The following is a 13,650-nucleotide window of genomic DNA, read 5'->3' as shown; positions in this document are numbered from 1 at the left end:
CACAGCATTCTAATGTTGTGTCGTTCGCGAACGATTCGTTCGAGCGAACAAATCTTTTGAGTGAACGTACTGAACCGAATCACTTCATGAACTGATTCGTTCCTTTCTCAGTTCAGTTGAGCTCCGCCGCGACCATGCCGGTATGAGTGGAACTGGCGCATTCTGTGACGTCGGCGAACGACGTAGCCAGCTACTCATCATGGGGCCGGGGGGAGGGACTGAGCGAACGATTCGTTCACCGCGGATTAACGACATGAATCACTCAGTGAACGACAACGCTCTCGCTCTCTGCTCTGCTTGCCCCAATGCCGCGAGTGATTCTCCTCCCGTCGCGGGGATATGTTTCATGCCATTGGCATCCGTTCTCCATTCATTCTCCAAGCTAACGGCTAATGTTGACTCAAGCCACATGAAAACAAACACACACATTATCTCAACACATAAAGTTATGAGAGTAGAGGAGACAGAAAGAAAGTCAGTGCAGGGCAAGGCTGAGCAGCAGCGACGCGAGGGAGAGGGGCGGGGGGTAAAGTGTAGGGCAGGCTGTTTGAGAAGATTTAAAATAAAAATAATAACTAATGTATGTACATATACATAGGCTATTATTTATCTTGATTTTTATATTATTTAAGCTATTTATTTTCTTTTTTATTGCATATTTAAGTTGATATTTCCATTTTTATATTTTTAAATGTAAGCTACAGAAATTTTAGTTTTAATGTTGGCTTTTCTGGCACTTGGTTTAATATTTGTTTTGTTTTATTTAAGGTAGCCTATTTATTTTCTTTTTGTTTGAACATTTAAGTTAATATTTTCTTTGTTATATTTTTAAACGTAGGCTACAGAACATTTAGTTTTTATGTTGGCATTTCTGGCTCTTAATTTATTTGTTTTATTTTGAAGGCATTTATTTTCTTTTTGTTTGCATATTTACAGAACTGCTGCTGCAGAAGTGATTCGGTGATTCGCCGACCTGCGCACAGAACTGCTGCTGCAGAAGTGATTCGGTGATTCGCCGACCTGCGCACACTGTACTGTACTACGCACGCCCCCCCTCCTTTTTTTTGGGGGGGGGGGGGGGGGGGGGGGGGGGTTCGGTGAACGAATCTTTTGAACGAATCAATTTAAGGAACTGATTCTAGTGATTCAGTACAGTCAAAAGAACTGCCAATTCCATCACTACAGCGTTCATATATATAATTATATCCAAACAAACTTCCCCACTCATGGCACAAAAAAACTAATACCAAAAGTCAACACACATGGTCACACATAACACAACCTGCTCACAAACCTTTGTGGATATTATAAAAATGTCAAATCACAACACATAGTTCAAAATTATACCCATTTAAATCCCCTGCAGTGCATGATGGGAAAAATGCTAAACACTTTCCACATGTATCCATGTTTGACTCATTTCAGCTGCTTGATATTTCTGATTGATTACAAAACTTTAAGGAGGTGGTCATGGAAGTATACAAGGTAGGAGTCGAACTTTCACATACTCTTAATATCCAATTATATTAATTATATATGCATTATATTAAGATAGTATATAAGGGGTGTAACGATTAATCGATATATCGATTTATATTCCTAAATTTCAAGTATATCGATCTCGCAGTGGCGGGCCGTGCGTTTCCCACCTAGGCCTTCAGCAGTGTTGGGTTAGTTACTGAAAACCAGTAACTAGTTACAGTTACTAGTTACTTTATTTCAAAAGTAACTCAGTTACTAACTCAGTTACTTACACCAAAAAGTCATGCGTTACTATGAAAAGTAACGATTTAGTTACTTATTTTTTTCTTCTTTTTTTTTAAAGCTCCCTTTTAGCCTTCATTTCAGCACTGTTATTGCACTGGAGAATAATACAATCTGTTGATTAACTTGACATGCATTTGCATCACTGAACTCTGCTAAGCAATGTGGTCTACATACAACACACAAAGACAAAGATATGTTTCAAAGGGCCAATTTATTTCAGGCCAGAAGAAATTGACAAAACTATTTTAAATAGCTGCAACATAACATACATAAGTAACAAACAGCATAATAACAACATGTCACAACATAGCTGTAAACCTGGCTTCACCCAAGGAAGGCACACATGGCATACACAAAGCCTAACCAGGCATTTTTTTCTCTCAAGGAATTGTGAAATAAAATCATGTCTTCAGGAGATCAACACTGTACTGAAGCCCAGAACACTACGCATTTCCCCACTTTTAGTTTAGAGATAAGGAAAGATTGGCCTGGCCCACTAGGATGCCTCTTTATGTTTGTGAACTTTATAGTCTATACTAGGGATGTCCGATAATATCAGACTGCCGATATTATCGCCCGATAAATGCTTTAAAATGTAATATCGGAATATTATTGGTATTGGTTTCAAAATTATCGGTATCGGTTTCAAAAAGTAGAATTTATGACTTTTTGAAATGCCGCTGTGTACACGGACGTAGGAAGATGTACAGAGCGCCAATAAACCTTAAAGACACTGCCTTTGCGTACCGGCCCAATCACATAATATCTACGCTTTTCACACACACAAGTGAATGCAATACAGGTCACACTGAGGGTGGCCGTATAAACAACTTTAACACTGTTACAAATATGCGCCACACTGTGAACCCACACCAAACAACAATGACAAACACATTTCGGGAGAGCATCCGCACCGTATCACAACATAAACACAACAGAACAAATACCCAGAACCCCTTGCAGCACTAACTCTTCCGGGACACTACGATATACATCCCCGCTACCCCCCCCCCCCGTCCCCCCACACACACACACACACCTCAACCCCGCCCACCTCAACCTCCTTATGCTCTCTCAGAGAGAGCATGTCCCAAATTCCAAGCAGCTGTTTTGAGGCATGTTTAAAAAAATAATGCACTTTGTGACTTCAATAATAAATATGGCAGTGCCATGTTGGCATTTTTTTCCATAACTTGAGTTGATTTATTTTGGAAAACCTTGTTACATTGTTTAATGCATCCAGCGGGGCATCACAACAAAATTAGGCATAGTAATGTGTTAATTCCACGACTGTATATATTGGTATCGGTTGATATCGGAATCGGTAATTAAGAGTTGGACAATATTGGAATATTGGATATCGGCAAAAAAGCCATTATCGGACATCTCTAGTCTATACAGTGATGTGATAATCAAACACTCTAGAAGTCTAGAATGAAAGAGTATATAAGACAATTGACAGAGTGTGTACCTTCAGTGCTGAATGATGAGCAGAGGCAGAGTTTGGAGAGTTTTCTTTAGCTCACTTTCCATGTTTATGTCCTCACTGTCCAGGTACGTGAAAATGTTTTCCGTGCCATTTGCTGTTGGACGCCGGTATCATGCTAATTAGCTGCCTGAAAGCGGGTGACTCCACTGTAGAAATAGCCTGCATGTCTTCTGCCACATACGCTGCACTGGCTCTATCAACATTGTCCTGGCTAGCAGTGCCTCCGTTAAAATCCTTAAGTGGAGGTGAAGTGTCATCAGAGTCTGTGTCTCTCTTTACTAGCTTCGTCGAAGCATGTTGCTTTTGTAGCTGTTTCAGCAGATTTTAATTGCTGTTTTGGGCAGTAGATGGGATCTTTGATCCAAGACACAACTTACATTTAACTAAAATGTTCTTTTCTTTGTGCTCGACAAAAGAAAAGTAGTGAGAATATCTCCATGTTAAGAAACTCAACTGCAGTTCCGCCATGATGTCTTGTTAGTAAACACAGACACGCCCCCCCCTCCCCTCCCAACACCCCCCCCCCCCCCCACACACACACACACACAGAGAGAGAGCGCCTCTTATCTTCTCCCCGTTGTGACACAAGAAGATTCAGAAGGACGACACTGCAACTCTCCAATAAAACACACTCAGATCTTCTGTTTGTAGCCGATACTACATAAAAAATAACGTAAAATAACGCAGTAACACATCATGTAGTAACGGTAACTGAGTTACTGAATAGAAAAAAAAAAACGCTTTACAGTAACACGTTACAAAGTAACGCGTTAGTCCCAACACTGGCCTTCAGTGATGTCCGACTTCAAAGATTACCTCTCAAAATACCATAATTGATGTCACCACATGACCATTGCTGGAGAAATACTATAGAGAAATACATTTACGCCCTACTGTGTATTGAAACACCTCAACAGTGTACAAAACAGGTAATTTTCTGGCGCATTTAAAAATCAATTAAAACGCATCAGCAATTAAAACATATCTTACGTTGTACTGTCAAAATTAAAAATTGCAAAAAACATATTGACAGTAAAAAAACAAAATATTTAAACTCACAATTAGTACTCAGTGGCCTAGTGGTTAGAGTGTCCGTCCTGAGATCGGTAGGTTGGGAGTTCAAATCCCGGCCGAGTCATACCAAAGACTATAAAAATGGGACCCATTACCTCCCTGCTTGGCACTCAGCATCAAGGGTTGGAATTGGGGGTTAAATCACCAAAATGATTCCCGGGCGCAGCCACCGCTGCTGCCCACTGCTCCCTTCACCTCCCAGGGGGTGATCAAGGGTGATGGGTCAAATGCAGAGAATAATTTCGCCACACCTAGTGTGTGTGTGACAATCATTGGTACTTTAACTTTAACTTTAACTAGTAGGACCCATTCGACGCCGTTCCCCATTTCATCGCCAGAACAGCTGAGCTAGCTTCCGGGGTTGGCCGACGTTGTCTCACAAGATGTAGTTTCTCTATAAAAATCCTTCTTGAAAATGGCCTTGCAAATACGTATCTGCCACCTAATCAATGTTTTGTTCTCCTTCTCCGCTATCCCGGTTTGGCTACGGCGCAACACTTCCTGCTTCCTGCTGAATTGAAACTTGAGAATGGATACTCACTTTGGAATGACAAGTGTGTATCCAATCACAGTCTACTTGGATAGGCTACTGTCAACAACTTGTGATCTGATTGGCTATCGCAACTGTCTCTCAACTCTATGTGTTCTCAAATTCATCCGCTAACGGTCCCGATGAGTATCCAATCACAGGACGCGTAAATGTCACGTTCAACGTGCGGCCATCTCGAAGGCCTTACTGACAACAACTCGTGATCTGATTGGCTATGGCAACTGTCTATCACCTGTATGTCCCCATTCATTTACAGTGCACAGACGAAGGCCTCTAGCAGATTTGGTACAGCATGGCAACATAAGCTAGCTGAATTCTGATTGGATACAAACTAAAACTAAAAACAACAGCACTGGAAGGAGCATAATATGACATGAAGAGAATATGAATACTTTTAGATATTTAGGGAAACTAAATTAAAAAATAATTGTATCTTTAATTATGATCATGATTTCTGGTTGTGTTAAGCCAGCAGAGAAGGCCTTGCTGGCCCTGACGGCACACCACTGCGATCTCGGCAAGTTTTCCTTCCAATAGATAAGTATCAATCCAATATTGTTTTAAAAGAGAATCGATCAATTTTATCATACCAGAAAGAGGAAAACATTGGATTTAAGAACGGCAGACTTTATATGAAGTTTAGCACTTGCGATACAAAAGATTTTAAACGTTAAGTCTATTTTCCCGTCTGTGGCGTCAACAAAACAAAAACGGCGGATATTTACAGTGGTCGATAAAGATTATAACAAACGCAAACACCACAAGACAATACTGTAATATCTGTGACATATGTGTCTGTGTGCCTTTAAGAGAAGGTACTGTTGTGTGTGACGTGTGCAAGAGTGGCAGTGGGAACAAAGTCCCACAAGTTTTGGATTTTGTTCAGTGTTTAAATGTGAGTTGTGGCAAACAGCAGCTCTTGTATATATATGTGTGTTTTGACTCCCTGAGTTTGTTACCGCTTGTTAAGAAAGTGTCTGAGAGTGTATCTCCATCTCCACTGCCAAGCATCTGAATATCATATCTTACAGCTACAGCACGATTGCAAGTGCCACAATAAATACAAATAACACAACAAAATGATAAAGCTGCAACACAACTTTAAACCACAGAAGACACAATGAAAGTGACAGCGGTGCATGTACTGTAACTGCGATGCACCAACTCCCAGAACACAAGGAGAAGTCATTTGATGAGAAACAAATAAATAGAAGAGATGGATGATGGACGGTATAGAAATTAGGAAGCCAGGGGTCAATATCATCAACAAGGATGAGGGGACATAGATGCTTCTGCACACCGAGAAAGCTGTCCGTTATCAGCGATGCAAGGGCGGAGAACAGATACTGGGGAACTTTATTTTGCAAGTAAATCTACTCTTAAAATGTTGGTTGCTGTACTTTTATTGAAAATTGCTTGAAAGTTTAAAATGTGAGCAGAAAGTGTTTCCTCTTGTTATTTCAACCTAAAGCAGTGGTGTCAAACGTACGGCCCGAGGGCCAGACCAGGCCCGCGAACAGATTTTGCGGCCCGCGGGATGAGTTTGCTAAGTATAAAAATGAACCTGAAACTTTTGAATGAAAGAAACAACTGTTCTAAATGTGTCCACTGGATGTCGCAATGGCAATTATTTGTATCTTTGTAGATTATGCTACAAAATAAACCACATGATGTTAGTACATCATCCATCCATCCATTTTTCTACCGCTTGTCCCTTTCGGGGTGACGGGGGGTGCTGGAGCCTATCTCAGCTGCATTTGGGCGGAAGGCGGTGTACACCCTGGACAAGTCGCCACCTCATCGCAGGGCCAACACAGATAGTCAGGCAACATTCACACTCACATTCACACACTAGGGCCCATTTAGTGTTGCCAACCAACCTATCCCCAGGTGCATGTCTTTGGAAGTCGAGGAAAATTATCAAACTACATAAATAACATACTGTAATTTGATTTTGATATAATTTTTTTATCTTGATAGATTGAAAATGAGTTGACTGATGAACATTATCCCAATTTATTGAGAAAATATAAATAACGACAAATAAAGATAATACTATTAACCGCAACATGTAAGTGTAAAAAAAACCCAACAACATTATGATTTGTACATTTTCACAATGTGCTTGTTCTATTTTTAAATAAAGAAAACAATCTGAAGTTGTCTGTAGTTTTAAGTTATCGTGCTGTGATTTTACCAGTGCCACTTGAGAGTAGATTTTTCTCCATGTGGCCCCCGATTTAAAATGAGTTTGACACCCCTGACCTAAAGTGTTGGTTTCACTTTATTCGAATAAGATGTGAATGCATTGGTCTTTAATTATTGTTTACTTGATTGTTTGTATCCATAATTAATTTATGCACAATTCCCTTACAAGAAATAACAGGAATATAGGAAACTTCACCTGCAGTGTCCAGTATCCACTATGTTTTTCACAGTCATACTGCTTGATTTGTTTTGCTAAAAAGTTACTGAATCGATTTCAACTCACTGTATCGTTTCGCATTGTATGGTTCTAAAATATATATATATATATATATATATATATATATATATATATATATACATATATATATATATACATATATATATATATATATATATATACATATATATATACATATATATATATATATATATATATATATATATATATATATATATATATATATATATATATATATATATATATATGTTAGGTCAGAAAAAACACAGAGGCTATATCATCCCTACAAGCCTCTTTCGCAGGTTTCCCTGCTCGTCAGGGGATTTTATCTGTGTTTTTCTGACCTAACGTATATTCCGCTCTACCCCGGTATTGAGCGCTGTATAACGGATAAACCACAGAAACCTCGACTGTATATATATATATATATATATATATATATATATATATATATATATATATATATATATATATATATATATATATACTGTATATATATATATATGTATATACAAATATGTACACACATACATGTATAGGCTAGATATGTGTGCATACAATATACATATATTGTTACTTTAGACCCCCAGCCAAATATTTTTAGCCCAATGCAGCCCCCAATTTAAAAGTTTGGACACCCCTGTGTTCGACAGTCAATGTCCACGTTAGAGCACTGCCCAGAGATCGACATCCCGTCCTCAAACCACCAAAACTAACTAAGAAAGTTACTGTGAAGGCGTAAAAGTGGATGTCCACATCAGAAAAACAAACCATTAAAAATAAGTCCTACTGGTTAGCGAGTCAAGCCCCGCCGCTGAGTCAGTCTACATCACACAGGCTGTAGCGAGCCTCCAGGCATGCGGCCACAAAAACAAACATGTATCCATTAAAGTATTGAGAAACTGCAGAAACTGTTTTAATTCACAAATATATATTGCCATATACTGTATATTGCAGCCTCTTGCAATAATAATATAAATCACAATATATTATTTGGCATATAAATGATAATACAACCACATGTGTACTGTAACAGCGTGACTCGGTTGGGAAAGCGGCCGTGCCAGCAGCCTGAGGGCTCCTGGTTCGATCTCCGGCTTCCACCACCCTAGTCACGTCCGTACTGTCCTTGGACAAGACACTTCACCCTTGCGCCTGATGAATTGTGGTTAGGGCCTTGCATGGCAGCTCCCGCCACCAATGGGTGAATGTGGAAATGGTGTCAAAGCGCTTTGAGTAACTTGAAGATAGAAAAGCTGTATACAAGTATAAACCATTTATATTACATTTTAGGTTGTATTATTTCCTCAAAACTATTATTAACCTATAATTGCTAATTCATTGTGAATATCGTTCTGTTAAAATGTAATACGCACTTTTTTAATGTTGTTTGGATACTGTAAATTAGTTTTGGCCCTGGGCAATACTACACATTTGGATATAAATCCAACACCAAGTAGTTACAAGGGCAGTACCATATCAAGAGTGACGCTAACCTAACATTTTCTAAATCAATGAATAATTCAAATTGGATCACAATCATAATCAGAGAAAAACCCATGATGGCGGTGTAACAATATTAATTAAATATCTAATTTATTTCCTACTATTGGCACTCATTTAAATCATTTAGTTTTTGCATTTAGAGCCCTCTTGTGTCCAAAGTCTTATTTGCTAAGTTTGTAAACAAAAATTACCAAAAAATAATCAGTGTAATCTAACCAGTGTAGCATTCACTTGATATCATTGGTGTCATTATTGTCGATATTTGTATCTATCCGCCCACCTCTGTCAATATTCAAGCACTCTACTGTAGGTTAGCAGTTAGCATATCTTCCTATGGTGTGCAGTGTAGCATGTTTGGCTCCTCCTCGTCCACTAGTGATAATGATACTTGCAAGAAACATAGTTTATCTGCCACTATGGAGGCGATGATTAGTGATTAAGAAGCAGCTTCACACTGTGGCGGGACATTAGCCGCTGCCAGTTAGTGAGGACGCTACGGTGCGTTGAGAACACGTTTGTTCTGTTGTCGCCGTGAAATTTGCAGAACACTGCAAAAATTAAAAAGTTAAAAGTTAAAGTACCACTGATAATCACACACACACTAGGTGTGGTAAAATGATTCTCTGCATTTGACCTATCACCCTTAATCACCCCCTGGGAGGTGAGGGGAGCAGTGAACAGCAGCGGTTGCCGCTCCCAGGAATCATTTGGTGATTTAACCCCCAATTCCAACCCTTGATGCTGAGTGTCAAAGAGGGAAGTACTGGGTCCCATTTTTAAAGTCTTTGGTATGACTCGACCGGGGTTTGAACTCACGACCTACCAATCTCAGGGCGGATACTCTAAATATGTCATTGACATGCTTTATCGCGATACAACAATACTATTAACAACTTTATTGTGGCCAAATTTATATAATTGATATCGTAAATATCGCGCAACTCTACACGGTACCCAAACACCACCATGTGCGCTGTATCGCAGCTGCCGTGCAGAAACAATATTTGCATATTTAAAGTCCCGGGCACCCCATGCAATACGGATTATATAAATTTGTGTTAGTTACAGTCTTTTTTTCTAATGGAATTACTCAATTTAATCAATTAATCGTGACGACCTCCCAGTGAACGGCATCTGAGCTTTCTTTATGTGCTAGTCAAGTTAGTGCTTCTCAAATATGTTCTCTTACACCTCCCCTAAGAAGTAGAAAATATTCTGCGCACCAATAAATACAAATGACACAACACAATGATAAAGCCGCAACACAACTTTAAACCATACTGTGAGTATAAATAGTATAATTGGTCTATGAAATTGTTATAGCTATACCTCTGCATGACATTGTAAGCTTATTTACATTAAAGTAAACAACACACCGGTCTTTCCTCGTCTCCCACCGGGGTTACAGTGAAGCTAGGTGCTACATACGCTTCATCATATTCTAGTACAGCAAAATAAGCATGTTCCCCCGAGGTCACACGCGCAAGGGAGCTCACCCCACTATTTGAGAAGGACTGGACCACCTCTGACCTAACGTGTATATATATATATATATACATATATATTATAGGGGTGTAACAATTTGTTTTAACAACGATTCAATTCGATATTTGTGGTTGCCGTAAACAATTCAAGGACAATATTATATTTTTTAGAACCATACAATACGAAACGATACAGTGAGTTGAAATCGATTCAGTAACTTTTTAGCAAAACAAATCAAGCAGTATGACTGTGAAAAACATAGTGGATACTGGACACTGCAGGTGAAGTTTCCTATATTCCTGTTATTTCTTGTAAGGGAATTGTGCATGAACTAATTATGGATACGAACAATCAAGTAAACAATAATTAAAGACCAATGCATTCACATCTTATTCGAATAAAGTGAAACCAACACTTTAGGTCAGGGGTGTCAAACTCATTTTAAATCGGGGGCCACATGGAGAAAAATCTACTCTCAAGTGGGACTGGTAAAAACACAGCACGATAACTTAAAAATACAGACAACTTCAGATAGTTTTCTTTTTTTTAAAATAGAACAAGCACATTGTGAAAATGTATAAATCATAATGTTGTTGGGGTTTTTTTACACTTACATGTTGCGGTTAATAGTATTATTATTTTTATTTGTCGTTATTTATATTTTCTCAATACATTGGGATAATGTTCATCAGTCAACTCATTTTCAATCTATCAAGATAAAAAAAAAGATATCATAATCAAATTACAGTACCGTATGTTATTTATGTAGTTTGATCATTTTCCTCGACTTCCAAAGACATGCACCTGGGGATAGGTTGGTTGGCAACACTAAATTGGCCCTTGTGTGTGAATGTGAGTGTGAATGTTGTCTGTCTATCTGTGTTGGCCCTGCGATGAGATGGCGACTTGTCCAGGGTGTACTCCGCCTTCCGCCCGAATGCAGCTGAGATAGGCTCCCGAAAGGGACAAGAGGTAGAAAATGGATGGATGGAAGGATTAAGGGAAGTCGGCGCGGGCTTGGGTGTTTACAATAAAATACCTCACTTGCATAAGTATCCATTATTTGACCAAATCATATTTTTACTTTTATAGTCCAGAACTTTATTCTTTTTTTAGTTACTTTAGCGGGCAGCATGGATTAAATCCGAGGCCAAATATCACAAGTACTAGATCAGTGGTTCTTAACCTGGGTTCGATCGAACCCCAGGGGTTCGGTGAGTCGGGCTCAGGGGTTCGGCGGAGGTCAAGACACACCTGACTCATCGTGTAAATAAAAACTTCTCCCTATCGGCATATTATGGATACGGCAACAGCAGAAGTCAGACTGATTTGCAGGTGTGTAATTTGTTGTGAGTTCATGCACTGTGTTGGTTTTGTTCTTTGAACAAGGTGATGTTCATGCACGGTTCATTTTGTGCACCAGTAATAAAACATGGTAACACTTTAGTATGGGGAACATATTCACCATTAATTAGTTGCTTATTAACATGCAAATTAGAAACATATTGGCTTTTAATTAGTCATTATTAAGTACTTATTAATGCCTTATTCGGCATGGCCTTATTACATCCCTAACCCTGGCCCTAACCCTCTAACCCTGACCCTAACCAAATAACTCTAAATTAAGTCTTTGTTACTTAGAATATGTTCCCCATACTAAAGTGTTACCAAAAACATATAACTTTTTCTTGAATTTGAAAAAAAACAACTATTTATTTTTCACTAAAGAAGGGTTCGGTGAATGCGCATATGAAACTGGTGGGGTTCGGTACCTCCAACAAGGTTAAGAACCACTGGACTAGATAGAAAATCCTAATGTTACAAGCACCTGTATCGCTGGAGACACCATTGTTGCTTATTTCTGTGCAGTGCTGGTAAACAATCCCCACTGGCTAATAATGTGCACTGTGATCTGATCAGCTGACATGATCTTGCTATCAGATGTGTATATTTGTCATCCCACTTTGATGATGCAGACATTTTCTCGGAAAGACTTTTATCTCTTTTTCCCCTGAATGATGTCAAGGTGTGTTAGGGGGAAATGGATGTGTACTATTATTTTCTGGGCTCACCTGCATGCAGCTCGTCCATTCATGATAGTGTAGTGAAGCCTGGGTTACACAAGCATCGTGGAAAAGGGGCGTAGAAATCAATCAAGTGATGTTAGATTAGCAAATGAGTTAGCTAGCAAGGCTGTGTTGTTGTTTTTTGAAGAAGAATTCGGTGTCAATATGGGTGGCGAATTGTGTTAACAAGGATATTGAAATAAATAATTAAGCAGCCATTCATGTCCACGTAGTGCTACATCGACGCTCCACGCACGCCACCCCGCCGTGTCAACCCGCCTCGCTTCCGGCCGGAGCGTCGTCGCTCGAGCGGCTACCTGTTAATCCCCGGGCCGACTCCAGCGCCGCTTCCCCCGATAGGCGCTCCGTTGCTCGGCTTGACGAGCTGTCCAGCGTCCGCCGGTGCTGAAATGGAAGCCGGAGTCCCCGCTGCAGGGACGGCGCAGGGGCCGCCTTGCCCCGCCGGTCCCTCCCCTTCCATGCTCGCCTCATTCCCCATCGTGTCGGGAAAAGGGGGTTTCGAAGGGAGAGAAACGGTGTCGTAGACGGTTCTTCGGCCGCAGGAAGAACTCGTAGAAAAGTCAGCGCTGCTCCCCTTCCGCCATCATCGCCTACAATTCAGCATCCCGCACGGAGCAGGCGCGCTGGCGGAAGAGGACGCGGGGCCGCGCTGACGCAATGGGTGGGAACGTGAGTGGCTTGTACGTGCGCGTTCACGCTGCGGGCTTATTTTAGGCCACACGCAAATAACTCTTGATCCCTCGGCGGCACATGACCGGAGTCCACCGGGACTCCCATTACGCACTATTTATTTATTCAATCGTGCAAAATGTTGCCTACAATGATGGACATTATGTGATCTAATCATTACAACATATTTATTTATAATATTTCATTATACAAATGACATAACAAACAGTACAGCGCTACATTAAGAGGTATTTTTATTCATGCGTTTAGTTCTTACGCCCACATTCTGTGTCGTTATTATACAAGATCATTATGATTTAATGTGCTTTGGGCGAAACCTGCATGGGCCTCAGTGGTAATAATAATAATTAAAGCTGCAAGCAGCGTTGGTCGGGCCCGCGTATTTGGCAGGTGCTAGTCCCAAGTGTCCCAATACTTTTGTGTACTTTTAGTCTGAAGTGTCCCAAGACTTTTGTCTAGTGTACCTACCTTGTCTGCATTGTGTGGGCATGTTGGTGCTTCCTGCTTTTGAGCAGCCATCTTAAAAAAACAGCATTGCAGCAGCATCAGCGCAGCG

The 13,650-nt window shown here is 40.1% G+C and overlaps 1 protein-coding gene across 4 annotated transcripts in view; it reads right to left on the bottom strand.

Moving 5' to 3' along the window:
- Positions 1-12,979, bottom strand: part of bsnb (bassoon (presynaptic cytomatrix protein) b) — a 250,468-nt gene extending 237,489 nt beyond the window's left edge. For all 4 annotated transcript variants that reach the window (XM_061932822.2, XM_061932823.2, XM_061932824.2 and 1 more), the window contains exon 1: positions 12,701-12,979. In XM_061932822.2, the coding sequence (XP_061788806.2) occupies positions 12,701-12,882 (182 nt within the window). In that variant the 5' untranslated portion in view covers positions 12,883-12,979. The remainder of the gene's footprint in view (positions 1-12,700) is intronic.
- Between the last annotated feature and the right edge of the window lie 671 nt (positions 12,980-13,650).

The sequence above is a fragment of the Nerophis lumbriciformis genome, linkage group LG38, assembly GCF_033978685.3.
Source record: "Nerophis lumbriciformis linkage group LG38, RoL_Nlum_v2.1, whole genome shotgun sequence".
Lineage (NCBI taxonomy): Eukaryota > Metazoa > Chordata > Actinopteri > Syngnathiformes > Syngnathidae > Nerophis > Nerophis lumbriciformis.
The sequence above is the reverse complement of the archived record's forward strand: the minus strand, read 5'-3'. Positions and strand labels throughout refer to the sequence as shown.